The sequence below is a fragment of the Eschscholzia californica genome, unplaced genomic scaffold, assembly GCF_041429995.1.
Source record: "Eschscholzia californica isolate CP2 unplaced genomic scaffold, dmEscCali1.0.p SCAF_1, whole genome shotgun sequence".
NCBI classification, from domain to species: Eukaryota; Viridiplantae; Streptophyta; class Magnoliopsida; order Ranunculales; family Papaveraceae; genus Eschscholzia; species Eschscholzia californica.
This window is the reverse complement of record NW_028238198.1, coordinates 47,407,807-47,431,849: the sequence shown is the minus strand read 5'-3', so window position 1 is coordinate 47,431,849 and position 24,043 is coordinate 47,407,807. Positions and strand designations below refer to the sequence as shown.

At 37.5% G+C, this 24,043-nt stretch overlaps 3 protein-coding genes across 3 annotated transcripts; all 3 read left to right on the top strand.

Moving 5' to 3' along the window:
* Positions 1-17,406: 17,406 nt before the first annotated feature.
* LOC147567235 (uncharacterized) lies at positions 17,407-18,231 on the top strand. Its single transcript, XM_086657385.1, has one exon. It carries the CDS (start codon positions 17,407-17,409, stop codon positions 18,229-18,231), a length of 825 nt encoding a protein of 274 aa, XP_086513511.1.
* A 159-nt stretch (positions 18,232-18,390) lies between these two features.
* LOC147567234 (uncharacterized) lies at positions 18,391-19,740 on the top strand. The gene has a single exon (XM_086657384.1). The coding sequence runs from the start codon at positions 18,391-18,393 to the stop codon at positions 19,738-19,740; it is 1,350 nt and encodes a 449-aa protein (XP_086513510.1).
* A 2,982-nt stretch (positions 19,741-22,722) lies between these two features.
* LOC147567233 (vacuolar iron transporter homolog 4-like) lies at positions 22,723-23,569 on the top strand. Its single transcript, XM_086669154.1, has one exon. It carries the CDS (start codon positions 22,783-22,785, stop codon positions 23,419-23,421), a length of 639 nt encoding a protein of 212 aa, XP_086525280.1. The 5' UTR covers positions 22,723-22,782; the 3' UTR covers positions 23,422-23,569.
* The last annotated feature ends 474 nt before the right edge of the window (positions 23,570-24,043 follow it).

Sequence of the window (24,043 nt, the reverse complement as noted above, 5' to 3'; positions counted from 1 at the left end):
ACATTAGAACCAATTGTGGATTCTACCATTGAAACTAACATGTGGGAGAAAATTCAAGCTCTTATGCAAGAATTCCATAAATGGTAAATTAATTTTTCCACCAAAGAGAAAGAAGTTCATAGTTCAAAAAAAAAAAAAAAAAAGAAGTTCAACTTCTCTTGGCAAATATCTAAGAACGAAACAATTCAAATAGAATACCAGTTGATATATTGTTAGAACAAAGGGAGCTAGAAGGAGAAACAAAGTTACAGACAATTGATGTTGCAGATTTTAGTCTGGAAAAGGAAACCAACGTCGTTCCGCCGACCTTCGACCCATGTCACCAAAAGGAGACGATGGATATAGATAATTTGGGTAATAATCTTCATGAGACAACTACTCAACGAGAAGAGTTGGCCACTAATATTGAGAAGGAAGTCGTATCAGCATCGCTTGACCACATTGATCAGGTAATTCAAATGATAGAGTCAGCAATCGCTTTAAACTGTAGTTCTTTAGTAGATAATTCAGAGTTGGTGGTAACCTTCACTCCACATAGTGTTGACACTAAAGCTATTCGAAAGAAGGCTTCAATGGTTGATAGAGAGAAGGCGGGACTAGCATGATCACTTAATGATTTAGAGGTGAGGTCAAGTCAAAGGAAACTACAATGGACGGGAGTTGAGAAGGTAATTTAATGGAGATCAATTTACTATCTTGTAATGTACGTGGTATAAGTGCAGATGGTAGGATTTCAGCGATTAGCCGAATAGTGCGTGAAAAAAATATTGATGTTTGCTTATTTCAGGAGAACATGACAACTAACATTTCTGATGCTTTAGTTTTTAATATGTGGGGATCTACAGATTGTAAGTGGTTGCACCTACCACCGATAGGCAGGTCCGGGGGTATTTCGGTAGTATGGAGGGATAGTTCTGTTATATCAGTTCGGGAGCACTTATTCGAGGCTTATTCAGTTTCAATTTTGTGTTTGGTTCGTTCTCATCAAGAAATGGTAGTGTCGGCAGTGTATGGTCCAATGACTGATCACGAGAAGCAGTTTCTCTGGAGAGAATCAAACGATATTAGAGGGCTTTGGGATGCACCTTGGATAATTGGAGGAGATATCAATGAATTTAAATCTCATCTTGAGCGTAATAGAGGGGCTAGGAGATATAAGAATATAAGAAGTTTTAATAAATTTATCAACCAATATGACATAATTGATCATGTACTAGTAGGGGGTAGGTTTACATGGTCGAATGGGCAGGCTTCACCTATTTTGGCAAGGTTAGATCGTTCCCTGGTTAGTAAAGAATGGATGGATGATGGTTTAGTTTTTCAGCAACATATTTTAGTAAGAACGAGCTCCGATCATTCTCCAATTGCCTTCAATGTGGTCACCAAGAACGTTATTGTGGCCTAGGTTATTTGTCACAGGTTGGCCAAGTTTTGTTTTTGCGAAGAAACTTCAAAGTCTTAAAGCCATTCTTCAGGAATGGAGTAAGTCGACTTTTCGAAGTCGGGAAATAACTATGTCAGAAATGGAAGAAAAATATAAGTTACTAGACAGAAAGGAAGAGGAAGATCACTTATCGACTGAAGAATTTTTAGAGCCAAAAACTTGATGGGCCTAAAAGGTTACCCTAAATAGGTCTACACCCGCAAGTGCACGGGTGTCAAGTCATAATAAATTCCGGTAAGACCGGTTCGTCCCTCAGAGACTAAGTCAATCTATTCTGACTCCTATAACTAATTTGGATTTACTTCGGTGTAAAATGTTGTGGTGGGAAAAATAAAAAATAATTCAAAATGACGGGAAAATAAAGTGTAAAGAGAAGTTTTATATGGAGAAAGTCTAGGGTTTCGGAATCCACCTAAATATGCGTAAACTATTGCCTAATTAGTGACAACTCGATCTTCTATAACTCAAGGAGAGACAAATCTATCATCCTCGGAAAATACAACTTTCTTAGACCAAAATATAATGTTTTGATTTCAAAAATTAATATTCAAGTGATAATCAAACTATTAACTATCAAATCCTAAGCATGAGACACTAAAGACACTTAGTCTAAACATGAATCATCAAAATATAAGTATAGTTAATGAAAGAAATAGAGTTAATTCCTATATGGCCCCCTACTTTGTGACCAGCTTCCTTTATGACCCCCTTTTTTTCGTAAATTCAAATATGGCCCCCTATTTTCAAGTAAATGTCCTAATTGTCCTTCCTATTTATAATTTTTCAAAATAAAATTAAATACAATCCACCTCATTTCCACCTCACCTCTATCTCCACCTCACATGTCTCTCCACCTCACCTCTCTCTCTCCACCTTTCTTTCTCTCTCTCTCCACCTTTCTTTCTCTCTCTCCACCTTTCTTTTTCTCTCTCTCCACTTCTCTTTCTCTCTCTCCACCTTTCTTTCTCTGTCTCTCTCTTTCAACCTCTCCCACTTCGTCTTCCCCGGCAAGGTCGCCGGCCGGAAAATTTTCCGGCCGGCGACCTTAAAAAAAAAAAAAAAAAAAAACTCTCATCTCTCTCTCTCTCAAAAGATTCCGGCGAAGGGGTTATCCTTCGCCGGAATCTGTTCGGAACAGACCTTCGAAGGTCTGTTCCGAGCAGACCTTCAAGGGTCTGCTCGAGCAGACCTTCAAGGGTCTGCTCGAGCAGACCTTCAAAGGGTCTGCTCGAACAGACCCTTGAAGGTCTGTTCCGAGCAGAGCAGACCTTCAGATCTGAAGGTCTGTTCCGAGCAGACCTTCAGATCTGAAGGTCTGCTCGGAACAGACAACAGACCTTCAGATCTGAAGGTCTGTTGAACCAGACCGGTCTGGTTCAACAGATTCCGGCGAAGGGTAACCCCTTCGCCGGAATCTTTTGAGAGAAAGAGAGACGAGAGTTTTTTTTTTTTTTTTTTTTTTAAGGTCGCCGGCCGGAAAATTTTCCGGCCGGCGACCTTGCCGGGGAAGACGAAGTGGGAGAGAGACAGAGAAAGAAAGGTGGAGAGAGAGAGAAAGAAAAGTGGAGAGAGAGAGAGAAAGAAAGGTGGAGAGAGAGAGAAAGAAAGGTGGAGAGAGAGAGGTGAGGTGGAGAGACATGTGAGGTGGAGATAGAGGTGAGGTGGAAATGAGGTGGATTGTATTTAATTTTATTTTGAAAAATTATAAATAAGAAGGACAATTAGGACATTTACTTGAAAATAGGGGGCCATATTTGAATTTACGAAAAAAAGGGGGCCATAAAGGAAGCTGGTCACAAAGTAGGGGGCCATATAGGAATTAACTCAAAGAAATATCATGAATTTAAATGAGAAAAATCAATTTTTCATTTAAAAGTACTTCGAAGATTTTAGGTATGAGTTGAAAAAGTCAGACATTTAGGCGATACTAAGGTTTCATCCTAACCCTAGATTTATAGGTTAGTTACTCATGAGATAAGAGATAAACATTTAAAAATATATAAGTAGGAGAGTAAAGAAACTTAATTTTCCTTCTGATTTGCAACCAAACAGACCCTAGAAGATGTATTTTCCTGCTGTTTTTCCCGGAATTCTGCCAAACGCACCCTCAGGGAAAACGATTTTCTCGTCTTCCCGGAAACAGATTCCCTGTGGGAAAATTATTTTCTCGCCTTCTCCAACTATCTTTCTCTCTCTAACTTTCTGTTTCTTTTCTTATAAACTCTCTCTCTCTCTCTCATACAAATAAGAACAACACCATTACAGAGAGATACAAAAATATGGAACTGTTTTGATTCAATCAAACCTTTCTCTCTCTCTCTGTAATTTTCTTTCTCTTACAATTCTTTCTCTCTCTACAATCTCTCTCTCTGTTTCTCACTTTCTCTCACAAAAAGAGAAGAAATTAGAGGAAGAAGAGGATGAAGGTGATAATGGTGTAGCTGTCGTCCCTGTTTTGGCCTTCTAGAGCTTCCAAAAACCGAGATGATCCTTCCCTTTGCTAGTCTCTGTTTTATATAGAGAGATGAAGAGAGACCGAATCCTGCTACTTCAAATCTCTTTCTCTCTCTTATCTTGATTATCTTCTAAAAATAAAATCAATCTCCCTCTCTCGGCTATCTACCGAGTTGTGTATATATGAAAATAGAGAGGAGAAAATCTTTCTCTCTCACTAAACTTCGTAATCCCTCTTTCCATTTTCGCACAAGCCAGCTATTCCTCTCCATCAATATCTCTCTTTCTTCCCTTCTCTCTCTAACAAAATCCGGTCCCTCTCTCTCTCTACTTTCTTTATTTTCTCTCTACTGTAAAATGTAGGAGATAAAGACGAAAGAGGGAAAGAAATAAGATTCCCTTAGATTTGGGAATCATCCAATCAGGACAGCCTTGCTGGCTATGCCGTTAGTTGTCATCAGGAGCTGATACTATACACCTCGGATGACTAAAGAATAAGGCAAAGCATTTCCAGATAATGCCATGTGCACGAGTGAAATTCCGACCGTCCGATCTGCATAAACACGGTGGTATCATGGCTGCGTATACACGTGATCAAGTTGTAAAGAAAATCCAAACTAGTGTCACACTTACGCCCAACTGTGCACTGAAAATTCCATCTTACGTCAGATTGCACGTCACGTGTATTTAAGTGATTCGGTCAACCAAATTTGACTCCAACTTTGACTTTGGCTAATTTGCTCGCCCGGATTCCGATTTGACTCCCGTTTTCGCCCACGGACTCGTCATGGACCCCTCTTCTCATCCGAGCATCAACATGATCCAAAATTACCATGCTACCTTTGTCACCAAATGACCGAAATGCCCCTAACATCAATTTCTCCCGATTTCGTCGGTTTTTCACACTAAACTCCGTAAAAGACACCTGAGAAAGAAAAACAAAAACAATTCATTAGAGTAACGGCTCGAGTTGGACTAACTAGTCCAAGTTAAAAGATTCAGATGAGACATTTTCATGGCTCATGAAACATCTCCAAACTTAGATTTTGCTAGTCCTCGAGCAAAACAGAAAAATAAAACTACACCCATTTCAGCACTTTCGTAGGGACCCACAATTTCACTTAGCATGTGCAACAAGCCGTTAAACCTTTAGGTTTCCCTAGAGGGCGAGTTTTATCTCGTGAGCGTTTGCAGTGAATATACCCACAGAATTTAAAGATCTCAAAAATGCAGAAGGGTCTAAATATGATATGCACTAGAAATGTTTATCCGATAGATTTTCGAAGGTTAATAGAAATGAAATCTAAGTCGACCAAACCATTCAAATGCTAAAAATTCCTTCACTAGTAATCAAGACTCGAAGTGCACGTGACTAGCCAATATGAGTATCATTTCGGTTCCGAAAAGACAAGACCTCGATTACTTTCTCAATACATTTCGCCTCGACTGTTGCCTCACGGTCATACACTCAAAAATTTAAGTCACTAAGAAATGGTTCACTCAATGTGCGAGTATGAGTATGAAAGATAACTCAACACATTACAAAAGACGGACTAAATTTTTCGTAAACGACTGATCTCATAGGAAGGAAACAACCACTAATGCGGAATGGGGAAGCTAACCAACTCTTCTAATCTGATCTACTTTCTAACCATGCTTCCTAGAGGTCGATAGACTAAGGATGAACTAGAACTCCCGAGAACTCGACGTCTGCAAATCTTCAAGAACTACTTTGGGATAAACACAAACAAACATTTTTCTTTTTTTCTATATCTATTTTTTTTCCCATAGTACTTTTCTGGTAATCAAACTCAAATACACAAAGAACTTTCTTGACATTATTCTTTCCTTGGGTATAATTCTCTTCATTTTGCTTCATGCCTTATTCTCAGGGTTCTAACAAATGGATTTCTATCTTCCTCTAGTTGACATTGTTTTCCAGTTTCTCAAACTACATAAGAAAGGTTTACTTCCTGATGACATCCCTAGTGGTTGTAAAATTTGAACTCAAGAGATAAACTGAGCTCTAATGAATGTTGCGAGGTTGAGTAGCTCTTCACTCTACTCGGAGTTAACGTAGAAGAGGTCACTCAAAGCAAAAAGAAAGGCTCAGAATCTCACATAGGTTAAGTCTCCACTAATGATCGATTAAGTTCTCTTAGAAAAGTCTACTCTTCACCTATCTAACACTCACATGACTAGTGCACATACAACTTCAAGACTCGAAATTCGTGGAAAAACCTTTAGTAAAAGTGTAGTACAACCAACTAGACTCCATAACTATTAACAAGCAAAAACAACTAGACTCACATTTTCAATCCAAAAATTTAAAATTTTGAAAAATTTTGAACCCTTTTGAATTTTTGAAATATGGACTTAGCAAAAAATTCAATCCCCCCTATCCCCAAACTTAAACCGAACATTGTCCTCAATGTTCTGAAGACTATGCAAAAATAAAGGGTGAAGGGAAAGATATTACCAGATTCAGATGTCCCATGCATGGGTTGCCTCCCAGAAAGCGCTAAGTTTAACGTCTTCAGCCAGACGAGACAGGTGTTTCAACAAATCTTAAGAAATAGCTCCATAAACCAATAGGCGAAACATCTGAGGATCTACCCAAAACACGAAGTGATTAGTGAATGATAGTCTCACACTTTTATAAATATGCAACAGTGCCGGAGAGATTATCGTGATCTGATGAGAATCCCCAAACTTTGACGACAAAAAGGTCGTTAAGTTTGGCAATGGACTAGAAGAACTATAGTCCTGATAGAAAGGATCTATGTAGGACGAAGAACCTAAGTGGGAGATTTCATTAACTTCCAAACATGCTCCTGAGAGACAAGATGTGAGGTGATCTAGAGGACTATCAAAGACACCTGGATTCAGACTAGAAGTTTCTAAAACATGTAAGTTGGGTTCTTCTAAAGGAATAACCCGACCATCCGACTCTAAGTCCTCAAAAGTCGGTTTAGATAAACCTTCTATAATCTCTCTTATCCCGATGTAAGCAGGGTCCTTAAAGGCATCTAGATCTTCACCTAAGTCAAGTGAGCTAATGGTCTCATTCAACAAGTCAAGTAGCCATGACTCATCATCTTTGGTTGTGGAATGACTCTCAAGTTTATCTACATGAAAATGGGATGAAGGTGTCGACATTGAAGATAACACAACCTCGACTTTTTGCTCCTCCAAAAGGGGAACAAAAGTCTCTTCAGAATTAACAATGGGCTCATACGATGCTAGTGGTGTCTCTAGGGTTGGCAAAGTACTCGACTCAGACACCAATAATGAGGTAGACTCCGATATGTTATCTAACTCATTAATAATAGCCTCCTCATCTAAGCTCAAAAGGGCTAATAGAGTTTCTAAGGGATCTCTCGACTGAGTCGTTGGTAATCCATCTTGAACTAATAACTCTACCAAGTTCAACCCACTAAACTCATCTATGTCATCCGGATGGAGTCCCGCATTAAAAATATTCATCTCCACCGTCATATTTCCAAATGACAATCTTAAAAGACCACTTCTACAGTATATGACAGCATTTGATGTAGCTAAAAATGGTCGACCTAAAATGACAGGGATTTGACTCTGGGTATCATGAATAGGTTCAGTATCTAAGATGATGAAAGCTACAGGAAAGATAAACTCACCAACTTTTATCAAAACATCCTCTACTATGCCACGTGATCGTCTGACAGACCGATCTGCCAGCTGAAGAACTACTGAAGTAGGTTTTATTTCTCCTAAACCTAATTGTAAGTACACAGAGTAAGGAAGAAGGTTGACACTGGCACCTAGATCTAACAAAGCTCGCTCGATCTTATGGTCCCCTATAGTACAAGGTAATGTAGGACTTCCTAGATCTTTGTACTTAGGTGGAAGGTTTTGCTGGATGATAGAACTCACCTATTGAGTTAAGAAGACCTTCTTATGCACATTCATCTTACGCTTTCTAGTACATAGGTCTTTAAGGAACTTAGCGTAAGCTGGGATCTGCTTAATTGCATCTAGTAATGGAATATTAATGTTAACTTGTTTAAATATTTCCATTATCTCCTCGAACTGAGACTTCTTCTTTGGCTCTACGAGACGCTGAGGATACGGGGCTCTAGGAATGTAAGGCTCAGGCACTACAGGTGGTTCCTCAGACTCAGGAGCCTTCTCAGGCTCTTTACCAGGGATACTAGTTGGTAAGGTGGGTTGTTCAGAGTTTAGTTCACTATCTTCGGGAACTCCTACCTTATTATCAACTACCCTACCACTTCTAAGGGTGGTTACTGCATTGGCTTGACCCATTGGTTGTTTATCTAGTGTACCAAATAAGAGAGAACATTTCTAAGTTTTATGAGAACCTATACCCTGAAACATCAGATTGGAGACCAAGCATAGACATTCTCCCTTTTGGTGCAATCTCAACAGAAGATCGAATGGACTTAGATGGAACCATTTTCGAAGCCGAGGTGTTAGCGGCTTTATCTCATTGTGGTTCTAACAAGTCGCTCAGCCCTGACGGGATGACTTCTGAATTCTTGAATGCTAGTTGGGATATCCTCAGAGAGGACTTCATGAAGGTAATACAAGAATTCTATAACGAAGGTACGTTGAATTAGAGTTTAAATTGTAACTTCATAGCTTTGATTCGAAAGATTCAAGGAACAATAGAGCTGAAACATTTCCAACCCATCACTTTAACAGGATATGTGTATGAAGTGATGTCCAAAGTGCTAGCTACTCGTATAACACCACTAATGAGGAAGCTGATTCGCTTCAATTAAGGATCATATATGGAAGGTAGGGCCAATTCTGGATAATGTTTTGGCTGCCAGAGAATGTAACGGTTCAAGAATAAGATCTCACAAACCGGGTTTAATATGTAAAATAGACATAGAAAAAGCATTTGATCATGTCAATTGTAAGGTGGTTGATGATATTTTAATGAAGACAGTGTTTGGTTGGAGATGGAGAAGATGGCTAAAATGGTGTATTCGCAGTACTCGCTTCTCGGTTCTAGTTAATGGGAAGGCTTCGGGATTTTTTTTGGGTAGTCGTGAAATTCGTTAAGGTGATTCTCTATCACCATACTTATTTATTCTTGTGGTTGAAATTCTCCCTTTATTGATTAATGAAGCTAAACATTCATGAAGTATCGATTCCATAAACGCCACTCATTTACAATTTGCGGATGACACCGTGGGTTTTATTGATGCTGATGTTCATCAAGTAAGAAGGCCAGGCGACATTCTTATTTGCTTAGAGGCAATTACACTTAAAGGTGAATTTAGCGAAGAACTCTATGTATGGTGTTGGCGGTATCTTTTCACTCCGTTTTTCATATCTTGGCATTCAGTCGGTTCACGATTGAGAATGTACCTTTCAAAAGGGGGGCGTTTAACATTAATCAAGAGTACACTAAATAATACATTGACCTACCTTCTGTCCATCCTTGTCCCCCCCTTCATCAATTATCAATAAAGCAGAGAAGATGATAAAGGATTTCTTATGGGGTGATACTCCGATTAAGAAAAGGTTTCATTGGGCTAGCTGGAAAAAGGTATCTCGTTCAAAAGCACGTGAAGGTCTTGGTATTAGACGAATAAAGACAATGAATGCAACACTTCTGGGAAAATGGATTTGGCATTTCGGTGATGAAAACCAAAGTGATAGGAAACGTGTAATCATTGACAAATTTGGTGGTAACCCTCTTGATTTTTTTTAAAAGGAAACAAATCAATCATTTGGCGTAGGGTGCTGGAAATCAATTCTTGCTACTGAGGATAAAATTGTCTCTCTTTCAAATATATCTATTCAAAATGGATGTAGAGTTCGATTTTGGGAGGATATTTGGAAAGGTAATTTGTGTCTAAAAGAACGGTACCGTGAGTTCTGGAGATACTCATCCAAGAAAAATGGAAACATATTATGGATTGCATAACAACAGAAGAGGAAGGTAATTCAACATAGAGCTTGGGCATAAGTCAACATACTCAAAATTCAAATTTGCAGGTGTTGATCAACCTCGTGAACGAAATCGGAGAACCTCCTGTCCTATCAATGGAGGAAAATAGCAGAATATGGATCCTCACTGAGAATAAACATTTCATGTTACACGACTCCATCAGTTCCTCTAGTATTATCAGCCATCACCTCCCATATAAAATACTTTGGCGTCAAAGGATACCAAAGGAAGTCTCCATTTTTTATTTGGGTGGCACTGCTGAAATCAATCCCTACTTTGAATCTTTAAAAAAAAAGGGTTACTCTATCCCTAGTAGATGTGTGCTATGTCAGTGTGCAGAAGAAGATGCTGATCATTTGCTCTTAAATTGCTCAGTTTCTAGGAAGATATGGTATTATTTTTTTCACACAAACGATTTTCAGTTTTAGGAGTATACCAAATCAGATGGAGGTTTTCTTTACAAGATGGAAGAGATATAAGTTAGGCACAGTAAAGGAATACTAAGGAACTGCTATTCCTTTTGCTTCATGGTGGGCGCTGTGGAATGAGCGAAACATAAGGATATTCAAAGATAGTTTCAGTTCGGTTGAACAAATAATTGTAGAGGTCAAGACATTAATTTATTCATGGGCTTTGCCAACTAGAGTTTTCATAGGGGTACCTTTCTCAGTCTTATTGTTTTCCTGGGTGTCGATGTTATCTAATATGTAAATTTCGACTTTTTGAGTGCCATGTCGGCACAATAATCAATATATTACCTCTTTCGCTATATAGTTTGCTGGATTTTGCCGCCTATGTTCTTATATATTTTTGCTGATTTTTTTGATTTTTAGGTTTTAATGTTATTTAAGTTATTATTTTGCATTCAAGTTCAATTTCTTTTTCTTTTTACACGTTTGGCAGAGCGGCTCATGCGTCTAGATAGGTTCGTATGGGAAACTAAAAAATTGGTGTTATACCTTACACCTCCTTAAGACGAAGCAAGATTAAAACTAAAAACTTGGACTACATTTATAAGTATAACTTGCTGAGCTTTATAAATGAAGTCCAAAGGGTTCAAACTATAACAACTAACATCTTTTCAAAGATCCCATTATCTCTTATTCTGTTTACTATGTATTTAGTGTCTACTTTATGTTTAAGTGTTGTATGAAAAACATCATATATTGTTGAACTTTGTAAGACAAGATTATGCGTTAGACTGGATCCTTATTAACACAAATATATTAGTTTGAGGATTATTCTGTCATTACTCACATGAAACAAGTAGATGATTGTAATACTCGTTATTTTACCATGGGTTTATGACATAATCATTCTTTGCAGTAAATTGCAAGCTACGTCTACGATGTCTTCAGTTAAAGATGCATACATTGCGGGCTACTGCATTAGTAACACAAGCTAATTGAGTGATGGTGTTTGACTCATGAGCTTTAGCCTTTTTGTTTCAGTCTATCTTACAATTCTTGCAATGGTAGTGTGAGACTAGGTTTATTTACCTTTCCTACTAGGTATATGAAACGTAAGGTAATTGCGTATTTAGTTCTTTTAATTTTCCTTGCAAAATCTTATGCCTATATTGACAATTTGTTTCTATTGATCAATTTCTTCTTCATTTTCCTGCAGTCCAATGACAACAAACCGTTATAGAACTAAACTCGAAAACAGGTACCCACACTATAACTGATTTAACCATTTAAAATATTATCGTTAAAGAAGGTAAACAGTGAACTAACATGACGAATAAAAATAGCTCGATTGTAATTTATGCTCATTCACATAATTTACTCGATCTATAATGTATTGGAATAAACTATTTGTGTGCCATCTTTATGCACATTCACATTATTTACCCGATCGGTAATGTATTCGTTAAAATTCGTATAGTATCACAAGTAATGGTATTGAAGAAATTCAAACTTCAAAACATACCTAAAATGTATCGTGCTGACTTTAGGCTTTTACAAAAAATTGGGACTGGTGTGAATCAAAATCATTCCCATCAAAATAGCTTAGTAGTCTTTTTTTTTTATGAATGTAGGCATTTGCCTAATATTGATTAGGAACTAGAATTCAACATCTTAGCTTTATCCGTCGTCAACTGACTTACAATGCAACTAGGGATATTGGGTGATTCCCAAGTCTCATTTAAATTTAATTCGATCGCAGATTTTGCTAGCATATGAGCTACTTGGTTCACCTTTCTCGGACAGAATGAAACCTGCAAAGTATCGAAGAAGGTACTTGCATTTTTATGTTTGTCATAATGTTTCTTATCTTCCAAGAAGAGGTCTCATTTTTATTCGAGCAAGCATCAACCGCAACCTTTGCATCACCTTCAATAATACACTTCCGACAACTCCTTTGATTAGCTAGATGTAAGGCTAGCCTTGCCGCCACGTCCGCCTCTAATGCATTCATCGCCATCACCACTCTAGATGTGGCTGTTGTTAATGACCCATCACTATTTCCTTTGAATAACTTAGTAGTCTAGTTGTCATAGTTTTAGTACCACTTCAATATTCGGTATTTAAATCATATGTAGGAGAACCTAATGGTCCCTAGTACAAAAGGGGCCCATGTGGTGGGGGCCAGTGCTGACCCAGCGTCTACAACCCCATAAGTCGGGCCTCTATTCATCGATGGAGATCAAGATTAGGTTTTATCTCTTTTGAGACGACAACATCCTGCATCGACTATAAAATTCTTTCCTTATCCAGTTTTTCTGTTGCATTTTGAGAAATCAAGAGTTTTTCTTATGTTATCTGTATTGCTTTTTTTTTTTTGTTGAGGTACAACCGAAATATCTAAAAAACATTATACAATTCCTGCGGAAGATCTAATAAAGAAAGCCACAACCATGTTCCTTTGTTTCTTCTGCTCCATTTTGCCAATTGGTCCGCTTTGTAGTTGCCTTCTCTGGGAATATGAGTATATTTCACCTTTGTGAAATTGGCCTCCAACTGTTGCACTTTATCTATAATCTTTTCCGACTGCCAAGATATGTCTATAGTTTCCTTGTTGAGTTTTTGAACTATATTTAGGTTATCACTTTCAATATGTAGGTAAACAATCTTCTTTTTAAGAGCCCATTGAAGAGCTTTGAAGATGGCTCCGCATTCACACTCTTCAGCGTTTTGACCCCGAAAAGTGAAAGCTGCTGCTGCAATGAAATTCGCCTGGTCATCGTGCATAATACACCCTATCGTCGCGTCATCCTGTACTGCTATAAAGGAAGCGTCAACATTAATTTTAAGAAAAGGATAGACAGGTGGAGACCAACCAATAACCTTTTCAATTTGCTGATGGGTATTTTGAGTATTCTGGAGATTAGTACTACTTTTGATACTATCTATGATCATCATCGGGACAGGATCTTTAGACTCAAAATATTTATCACATCTTGCTTTCCATATATGCCACAGAATAGTCGCAAAAAGACTACTAATGTGATCTTCTATATCTTTCCAAGAAATGATCTAGTCTATAATGTTACAGATATTAATCGAAAGAACATTGAAGTGCAGCCATATTACCTTAGCTAATTCGCAATGTAAAAGTACATGAATCATAGTTTCTTGATCTTGACAGAATTCACAATGATAAATGTGACCGATATATTTTCCAATTCTATCTCTTACCGGTAAACTGTTAGTACAACATTTCCAGAGGAATAGTTTGATTTTGGGCAAAATTGGCAAATGCCAAATAAACGCCCATTCTTTCATATCATAAGGATAGTGTTCAGTACGTAAATAGTAGTACATAGATTTTATAGTGAACTTACCCGATTTGGTTAGAGACCATCTCGCAATGTCATCCTGCTGATCCTGTATACTAATACTTAAAATAGCATTAAAAATATCACGATTAAAGCATTGATATAAAGTATTCGTATCCCATTGATTATTCCTGATAAGTTGAGAAACTTTCGTGAGATTGCTATTATTCCTATTGGTCAGAGGAGGAGGGTAATTAGGTATCCAGAAGTCCTGCCAAATATTAATATTCGTACCTTTATTAATATCCCAAAAGGTCAGATTGGACACTTTGTCAACATAATTGGATATGGATTTCCAAAGCCAAGAGTGATGATTTTTAGCCGATTTTGGTTTGTGATCTTTGGTGAAATACTTTGCTTTGAGAGTAGAAGCCCAAGGGGAATTAGGATTCTTAATGAGACGCCAGACAAGTTTACACAAAAAAGCTTAATTATCCAGAATCGGGTAACGAAAACCAAGACCTCCCAATTTTTTTGGAAGACATATGGCAGACCAATTAATAGTATGGATGGATTTGGGTTTTCCCCACCAGAAAGCTCTTTGAAGTGCTTCAATGCGATTACTTATACCTTTAGGAATGGCAAAGCATTGCATTTGGTATCGGGGAACAGCCGCAGCTATTGTGTTGATAACAATAGAACGGCCAGCTTGGGAAAGAAGAGAAGTTTGCCACTTGGACAACTTATTCTGGATTTGGTTAACGAGGGAAGAAAAAACTCTCTGTTTATTTGCTCCTATGAAGAGATGAGTGCCTAGATATTTATCAAGATTAGAGGATTGATGAACTTTCAAATTTCGAATAATTATACGTTTGAATTTTGGATGAGTGTTTTTCGAAAAGAAGATAGTAGATTTGTCAAAGTTGATCATTTGGCCAGAAGAAGAACAGAAAATATCCAGGATGTGCTGAAGCGAAGAAATGTTCTCCAGAGAATTTTGCCCAAAGATGATGCAATCGTCGGCAAAGAGGAGATGCTTGAGATTAATGTTGGTACGAGGGATAGGGAAGCCTTTGAATGGAACAGGCAATCTGTTAGTTTCTAGAAGACGACTAAGACCTTCCTTGACTAAGGTGAACAAGAAGGGAGAAAGAGGATCACCTTGTCTAATTCCTCTACTGACGTTAAAAGTCGGACCAGGACGTCCATTAATCAGAACCGCCATGGTGGAAGTAGAGATACAGGTGTGAATGAGATTGATCCAGTGAGTTGAAAATCCCAGACGATTCATGATAGACTCCAGAAAATGCCACTCTATACGATCGAAGGCTTTGGACATATCAAGCTTAAGAGCGAAAAAACTTTTCGACCCCTTAGTCCGCTTAAAAGAGTGAGTAATCTCCTGACTGATAATGACATTATCGGTAATTTGCCTACCTGGAACATAGGCCGACTGAAAAGGAGAAATGATATCCGGGAGAATAATTTTGAGACGATTAGCCAGAATTTTGGTAATGATTTTATAAGTAGTGTTCATAAGGCTAATAGGTCTATAGTCCGATGTAGTCTGGGGGGATTTGGTTTTGGGAATGAGGCAAATATGGGTATGATTAACCTGCTCAGGAAGAGTACTATGAAGAAAAAATTCCGACACTAAAGCTATGAGATCAACTTTGACAGTGTCCCAATTAGTTTTATAGAAGTGAGGAGGGAAGCCGTCAGGACCCGGAGCCGAATCAGATTTAAGCGATGTGACAGAATTGTAGATCTCAATATCTGACGGCTTGTTGGTAAGAGTAGTATTCTGATCATTAGTAATTTGTCCAACAAAGAGATCAAGTAACTCATCAGAGATACTAGAACCATTAGAAGTGGAGATAGCTTGAAGATTAAGAGAGAAGAGATTAGCAATATCAGAGGCTTCCTGCAACCAAGAGTCATGGTTGTCTTTAATGTTCGTAATTCGATTTTTCCGATTTCGATGAATGGCTTTAGCATGGAAAAATTTAGTATTTCGGTCACCTAATTGGATATTCTCATTACGGGATTTTTCTTTGAGGCTCTCCTGTTGATTATAAGCCTCCTCCAATTGATTATTAATATCATGATAACATGCCAGATTATCCGTATTCTGGAGAGCCTCAGTAAGAACACGAATCCTGTGATCCAAGTGACCAAACACCGTTTTATTCCACCTGGCCAAATTAACCGCTAATTGATTGAGCTTCGGTTGGATAGGAATGGCAGTGCAGGGCCAATGATCCCGAATGAAATTACCACAATCTGGGTGAGACATCCAAGTCCGAATAAATTTAAAAGGTCTCTTACCCAAATTTGAAGTGGTAGCAGTAGTCAGGATGATGGGAATGTGGTCAGATCCGACTCCAGGCAGGTGAGTAACAAGGGTGGAGGGGAAATCCATAAGCCAATTATGATTCGTGAGAGCTCTGTCCAATCTTTCCTTGATAAGGGTGCCCCTAAAATGTTTGTTGGTCCAAGTAAAAGTATTTCCGCGAAAGCCCGCATCTCTAAGACCTAACCGATTAATAACAGTTTTAATTTTATTAACATAAGAAGGCATCTCCTCTTTACCCCCTTCCTTCTCCGAAGGGTGAAGGATGGTGTTCAAGTCACCTATAAGCACCCAAGGGTCCGGTGACTCAGTGGTCTGACTAATAAGGTTATCCCAAGGAACCATTCTATTCTTGCTATATGGGCTTCCGTAGAAGCCCGTAAGAATAAAACTGCTCCTATGACTGTTGTGAGTACATTTAGTGTGAATAATATGGTCATCCTCATATAAAATCTCAACTGTATACTCATTATTCCAATACAAAACAAGCCCACCAGCTTTATTTTTTGGTTCCACTAAGAAATGGTTGTACTCAGCATGCAAAGGAAGCAATTTGTTAAGTTGGTTTTTGGTGCTTTTGGTTTCAGAAAGGAAGATGAATTCGGGCTTATAGGAAGTGATAAGCCTATAGAGGTGTTTACGATTTAAGAATTGCCCACGACCTCTAATATTCCAAGCCAATATGGACAAGTCAGGTCTCGGTTGGTCCATACTAATCGCTAAAGGCACCATAGAAAAGCAAATAAAGAACACAACACACTACAGCTAAGAGAACAAAAGCTAAGAACTACTAATTAACAAGAAACAGAAAAGCAACTATCTTAAGAGAACAGAAGACTAAAAATAACTAAAACGACTGCCATTAGATAACATATGATATATAAAGCGAAAACAGAACAGCTAACCACAAAACATCTGCCAAAACAGGTCCAAACACCCAAAGTCTAGTACTAGTTGCCACCGAGCCAAAATGGATTCCAACTAATTTGTGGCATAAACCCCAAAAGTTAGTAGAATCAAACACTAGCTTAGGAAAAGAAGAGTCCTAAGGCTGAGCTTTTTGGAGGGATATTTTTCTACAAATTTAAACTAAAAAAATATCAATCAAAATGTCATAAAATATTAACCAAATTGACAAGTCTTCAAATGTCAGGAGACACTAGGTCCCAATCAAATTAGGATATTTTTTGGGCGTGTGACCTATTTGACATCAATGGAGGGTGGAACAAGAATGTTATTGAAGCTACTTTTGATTCGTTATCAGCAAATGCGATTTTGCAAATCCCATTGATAGGCAGAAATATAGAAGATAAACTAGTCTGGATATTCACAGTAAAGGGCGAGTTCACATCTAAATCACTCTATCAATCTTTAGAAAAAGAAACACCCTCTTCTTCCTAAAACATGGAGTGCCTAATGGGAGCACTTGGCGCCGAATATAGACGAAGGTGGAACTCGTTCCGCGTGTGAAGATGTTTATACGGAGGATACTCCAAGATGCATTACCTACTAAAAAGCGTTCACTTCGTTTCAATTTACAAGTTTCAAAATTGTGCTATGTATGTTTGAATGAAGAAGAAGACATTGACCATCTATTCCGAAGGTGCCTACTTGCGAGGGAAACTTGGATGAGTCATCCTCTACAACTGAGATTGGATGGAGATGTTACTTTTCCCACCTTACTGTGTAAGTGGTTTGAAGGTGAAGAAGAGGAAGAGGTGATTGCCTTACGATGTTCTGTGGCTTGGTTCATATGGAACGCCCGAAACAAATGTGTATTTAGCGGAACGAATCCGAGTAGTCAACTCATAATCAAAGATGCTGCAACTATGCTACAAGACTTCCCCAATGCAAGATTAGAATCTCCTGTTCAAGATGAAACAAGTAAGACTGAACTCTCACCAAGTTGGAACCCGCCAGATCGAGAGAATTTGAAAGTTAATTTTGATGCTGCTTACAGGGACGGGAAGGCAACATTAGCTGTTGTGTGTAGAAACGCAAAGGGTGAGTTCATAATGGCTTTAACCCAGTCAACTAGAGCTTTTTCGGCTATGGAGGTTGAAGCTAGAGCAACTTGGTTAGCTATAAATTTAGCCACTGACCTTAATCAGTATGGATGTACGGTGGAAGGTGATGCATTAGTAGTTGTAAACGGTTGTAGATCAATTGATGATGGAACACCTTGGAAGATCCGAGCTCTAGTTCTGGAAATCAAGAACGAAAAAGCTAAGGTCACTAATTGTTCCTTCTCTTATTGTACCCGCTGTCGCGCACTTGTTAGCGCAAGCAACTTTTAATTCTAATTAGAAGTAGTGGAGGAGGTACGTACAGTTGGCTATTGATAAAGCCAATTGCTCTTGTCAATTTGAAAGTTAATAAAACTAGGCAACAACCTATTTACATAAAAAAAAAAAAATAGCACAAATAATCCACTGCATTTGAAATATCCAAATTAAATGGCATATACATTTTGGAATAATTGTAAGATCCAAGTAATGTCTGACCCAGATGCCATTTGGGTTAAATTCCTGAAAGCCAAATATTTTCCTAAGACGGACTCTCCGGGTCCGGCCAAATCCCATCACTCATGGAATTGGAAAGTTATTAGAAAGCACTATGATCTTATTAATAGTCATATCACATGGGAGGTGCAGACGGGGGAACACATTAACATTTGGAAAGACAATTGGATCCCTGGAGTTAACGAGCAAATTCAAAATATAAACAATTCTACCCTAATTACTGTGTCTCAACTCATAAGTAATAACATGTGGGACGATAGCATTCTTAGACAAAATTTCAATGAAACCATCAGCAACCTCATCAAAGCTATTCCTATTCAGCCTGAAGGAACCGATAAAATGAAATGGAATCTAACTAAATCAGGAAAGCACTCTGTCCGATCAATGTATCAGCACCTGAGTTCGATTAACCAGTCTACTCCTCCTGAGGAAGTGAACTGGAATTTTATTTGGTCTATTCCCTCCATCCCTCGCATTCAGCTCTTTATTTGGAAAATTTGCACTAAAGCGCTTCCAGTTCGTCAGCGGATAGGTAAGTATATTGGTGATATGTTTAACTGTCCAAACTGTTTAGAAATAGAAACTATTGAACATGCTCTCTTGTACTGCCCCCTTGCGAAAAATATTTGGTTTCATTTTAACATTATCTCGACTAATATCCCCTCTCTATCTGAATGGATACTTTCGTGGCAGAATCCGAATCAACTTAGTTGTACCGCGGATAATACACATTTTGTTACAATTTTATGGCACATATGGAAAACTAGGTGGGATCACTGCTTTCAGCAAACCTTATACAATGTTAACAATATTTTAGATCTTATTAAAACTTTTCCCAGGATTAATCCTGCTCAGTTAAAGGCTCGACCTGCGACTGTAGCCAGATGGCAACCCCCTCCCCATCCTTTCATTAAAATAAACGTTGATGCATCTTTTGTGAATGTTGAACAACTCATCGGTACCAGTTTCATAGTACATGACTCTCAATCGAAATTTGTATTTGCTAGCGTGCATACGGTTAGAGCCAGGAACAGTGAAGAAAGTGAGGCATTAGCCATTCTCAACAGTCTTATTTGGATAAAAGAAAATAACCACATGCAGGTCATAATTGAAAGCGACAACATCAACTTGATCAAACACCTTAACAACCCCAAGCATCAAGTGCAATGGCAATCTTTGGCGCATATTCGCAGTATAAGAAACATCAAGCGTGATATCCAACAAGTTAAATTTAGTCACACAAATAGAAATGCAAATTCTCATGCGGACAAACTCGCTAAATAGACTCGAAGGAAGGAGAAATCAAAGATGTGGAGTTGTATTCCCTATTTTCTTTTACATATGTATTGTAATGCCACTCTGAATGCTTAGTTCTTAATATATTTATCCTTAACAAAAAAAAAAAAAAAAGTAATGTCATGAACATTCACTAGAGTTTGTAGTCGTGAAGGTCCATGTAAAGACATCCACCAATTTACCTAAAATTAGATATACTAGAGGCTTGGTGGCAGTCGTGTGGAAACCACACTCCCTACCATTTATTAATATTTGTTCATCTCTCCCTTTACTACAAATGCTTTCCTATTGGAAAATCCACCTTCTCTAGTCCATTTTCTTTGGATATAGGTTAGGTCATCCATAAGATGTAAGATAATGGGAAGTGGCCCCTTTGGGGAAATAAAATAAATTTCCTAACATATAAAATTATGGGTAAATTTTTAGTTTCTTTGTACCTTCAAGCTCCCACCACCTTTTTTTTTTGTTCACATTTGGAAGGGTGCCGACAGCCTTAGAGTATCTCCAATGCAAAATTGTGCCACATAGGATTTTCTGAATTTTTCTTAAAAAATCATCTCCAATGCAAAATTCAACTAAGATCTCAAAGATGATGTGTCGAGAGTGGAATAGAGATATCTCAAGAGGACACTCTATTCAGAGTGTCCTCTTGAGATATCTCTAATTGTCCAACTCATCAATATTTAAATTTCAACCAATAGAAATCAAGTCTTCGTATATTTCCAGAATAACTAATTATTTTTTTACAAAAATAACCAAGACACGTAAGTAAAATAAAAGAGTTTAGAGTGTTGCATTGGAGACATACAAGAATTGAGGATCTCTATTTTCGACACCTAGGAGTGAGAATCTCAATTGGAACTTGACAAATAAGACGAATAGAGATTTTTTTGAGTTTTGCATTGGAGATGCTCTTACATCCCCGACTACCTATCAAAATAAAATTCAGATTTCTCCCACTTCCAACCATCATTTTTCTCTTTCTTTTTCTGAATAACTGATTTCGTTTGGAAAAATTTAAAGAGAGGAGGGAGAAGAGGAGAGAGAAGGGAAATGATAGAGACAGAGATAAATGGTGGTGGTCACAGATAGTGGTGGAAAGATACGAAGAAAAAAGAATATCGGGAGAGAAGAAATGAGAGTTTGGGGATAGCTAAAAAAAAAGTTTCCAACTAAATTTTTTGAAAGCCCCAGAATTTTTTAGTTTCCCCAAAAGATCAACCGTCAAATTAGTTTTTACAATATGCAAAAAAAAAAAAGAAATAGTGGCAAACATTTCAAAATTATCAATCACGCCAAAAGATTGGTAAATGTTAAAATATCTATTTGTTTAATTAATTCTTTTATTTTCTCTTTTAACTTTAATATATATATATATATATATATATGTATATATATATATATACATATATATATATATATATATATATAAATGTTGTGACAAAAAACAAGTAACTAAGAAAAGTATAATCAAAAGTAATAATCACAAAGAACACAAAGACATTTACGTGGTTCAGTTTGTTAAACTTACTCTAGAACAAAAGGTGACGCGATGATTTCCACTACGATAAGAATAACAAGTTACAAAAGGATTTGTGAGAATGAATAAAGATATTTCTGGGGTTTCTGTTTATTAATCATAGGAAACCCAAACCCACTGCCTCACCGACTCTCTCTTTCTAGTTCTGAAATATATATGGATACACAATATATTGATAACTGCCTTTATCGAAGCCCTGCCTTGCAGACAACTAAAGGCTAACCCTGCTTCTGAAACCATCCCCACTTAAAAAGTCCGCAATTTGATGTCGAAGCCACAACACTCGGCTTGTAATCAAACATTGCCCTGAAAGCGGGTTAGCGGGTCGCAATCGGGTTAGATACCACACGTATTCAAAACACTTTCAACAATTTATATACTTTTTCATTAGTTGTTGGATTCCAATGAACTATATATATATTTAAAAAATATGTTCTTTTATTATCTTTCTAACAAGATTCACTTTTAATATTTGTTTTCTCAAAAAGACGAAAAACGACATCTTCTAAATTGAGTTTGCAAAGGTCTGCAAATGCAAAATAAATTTGCAAATCTGGCAACTCGGTTTGTGGATGCCAATTGGATATGTAAAACCCTCGCAATCTGGGTTTGCAAAAACCTCACAAACTCGGTTTGCAAGAAAGAACAAGCTCGATTTGCAATCATAGATCCAAAACAAAAACCAGAAAAATATCCAACACGTAAGAAATGAAATTGAACAATCAAATCTATTTCAACCTTGCTCCTCATCAATTTTGATAATTTTAAACTCAAAATTACAAATTATAGACAATAAATGACATTCTTTTGAACCTACCACGTATTTATTTTGAGTGGCGTATTTTGAATGACCTGGGGTACATGGGACTTTTAAAGCTACCACATGTGGGTCTAGCTTTGATACTATGTTAAAATATGGTCAATCAAACTCAAAACCAATTGACATTTAGTGAAGAAGAATATTTCTAGAGGGCCCTGGATAATTCATTTTGGTGCGTCAATTATACATAAAGACCCACTGAAATTTACCTGTAAAGGTCGTCAAAAACAATAATTAGTGAGGGGCGCCTATAGAGCCACCTCCTAGAAATTATATACCTTTTCAGTAAATCATTATTTTTCGTGTGAGACTATTCTCACAAAACCTATATTAGTCTTTACTAAAAAAAATTGAACCAAGCAAACAAAACACATCTCTAAAAAGTTGGAACCTTTTGCAAATGGACTTGTTTCTTTTATTCTAGCCAAACCTAATTTTTACCACTACTTCCTATAAAAAAATGGAAAACATTACTGTCACTTCATAAAATAATGTTACAAATTTATGGTAACACATACCCCACTCATTAACTTTCTTAGTAATGGCCACCATATGTACTCTCATTTGTGTATGTAATAAATACCCTTGTAAGGTCGTGTGTCTTCCACACTCATTACTCCATCATTCCCTAGTATATACAGATTTCTTTGAGTTCTTCCCTTCCTTGACAATGGCATTCCCCCAACAAGCTTCTGGTCAGAACCAAATATCCTCTAACAACGATGACTTCAAACTATCCGTTCCTGGGGTCGGTGTTGAAGAAGAATTTGATTACTCGAAAAGAGGACAGTGGCTTAGAGCTGCAGTTCTTGGAGCTAATGATGGTTTAGTATCTACAGCTTCATTGATGATGGGAGTAGGAGCTGTTAAACAAGATATCAAAGTCATGGTTCTTACAGGATTTGCTGGTTTAGTAGCTGGTGCTTGTAGTATGGCAATAGGAGAGTTTGTGTCTGTTTACTCACAGGTAGATATAGAAGTAGCTCAGATGAAGAGAGAAAATGAGATGAGCAGTGATCAGAAAGAGAAGTTGCCGAGTCCGTTTCAAGCTGCATTAGCATCAGCTCTTGCGTTTTCCGTTGGGGCGATCATTCCGTTATTGGCTGCCTCCTTTATAAGAGAGTATAAGGTGAGGTTGGGGGTTGTGGCAGGAGCAGTGACTTTGGCTTTGTTGGTGTTTGGAGTGGTGGGAGCAGTGTTAGGGAAAGCACCTGTGAAGAAGTCATGCTTTAGGGTTTTAGTTGGGGGATGGTTTGCTATGGCTATTACTTTTGGTCTTACTAAGTTGATTGGCTCAAAGGGGTTATGAAAAAAATTAAGTGCTATATATGGTGATTGATGTCCAATTATATAGTTTCTGTTTCACCATCATATATGTTTTAATGTACTTCATGGTATGTCTTCAATGAAATTGTAGTGATAATAAAAGTGATCAAGCAACCTGTCTTAGAAAAACATATATTTGATCTTGATAATATGGTCGGTGAAAATCAACTATACATACATATTGCACTATGCCTTGGACGGTCTTAACGAACACGAATCATTAATTACTCAATGTTCAATTCCTCTCATGTTATTTCGCAACTAATAATATCACACGATGGTTGAAAGCATGATAGGGATAGGCAGAGAGCCAGAGATGGCTAAGATGGAGGTTGGCAAAAGCGAGTGTGAAGGCTTTCAAGCAAGTTGATTGGGCTTCACTAATCAATGAGATAAAATAAAACAAATAACAGAAAAAACTGGAACAAAGAGAAGTAACACTTAGCAGATAAGAAAAGAGTAGATACTTGAGAATGCTTTATTTCTGCTTGACGAAATCTGAGAAAACTAATTAAACATATAACATATTTATAGTCATAAAACTAACAATAAATTAAAGCTGCAACTACTCTTAGACTACTTTCCTGATAACTCTGCAACTAATT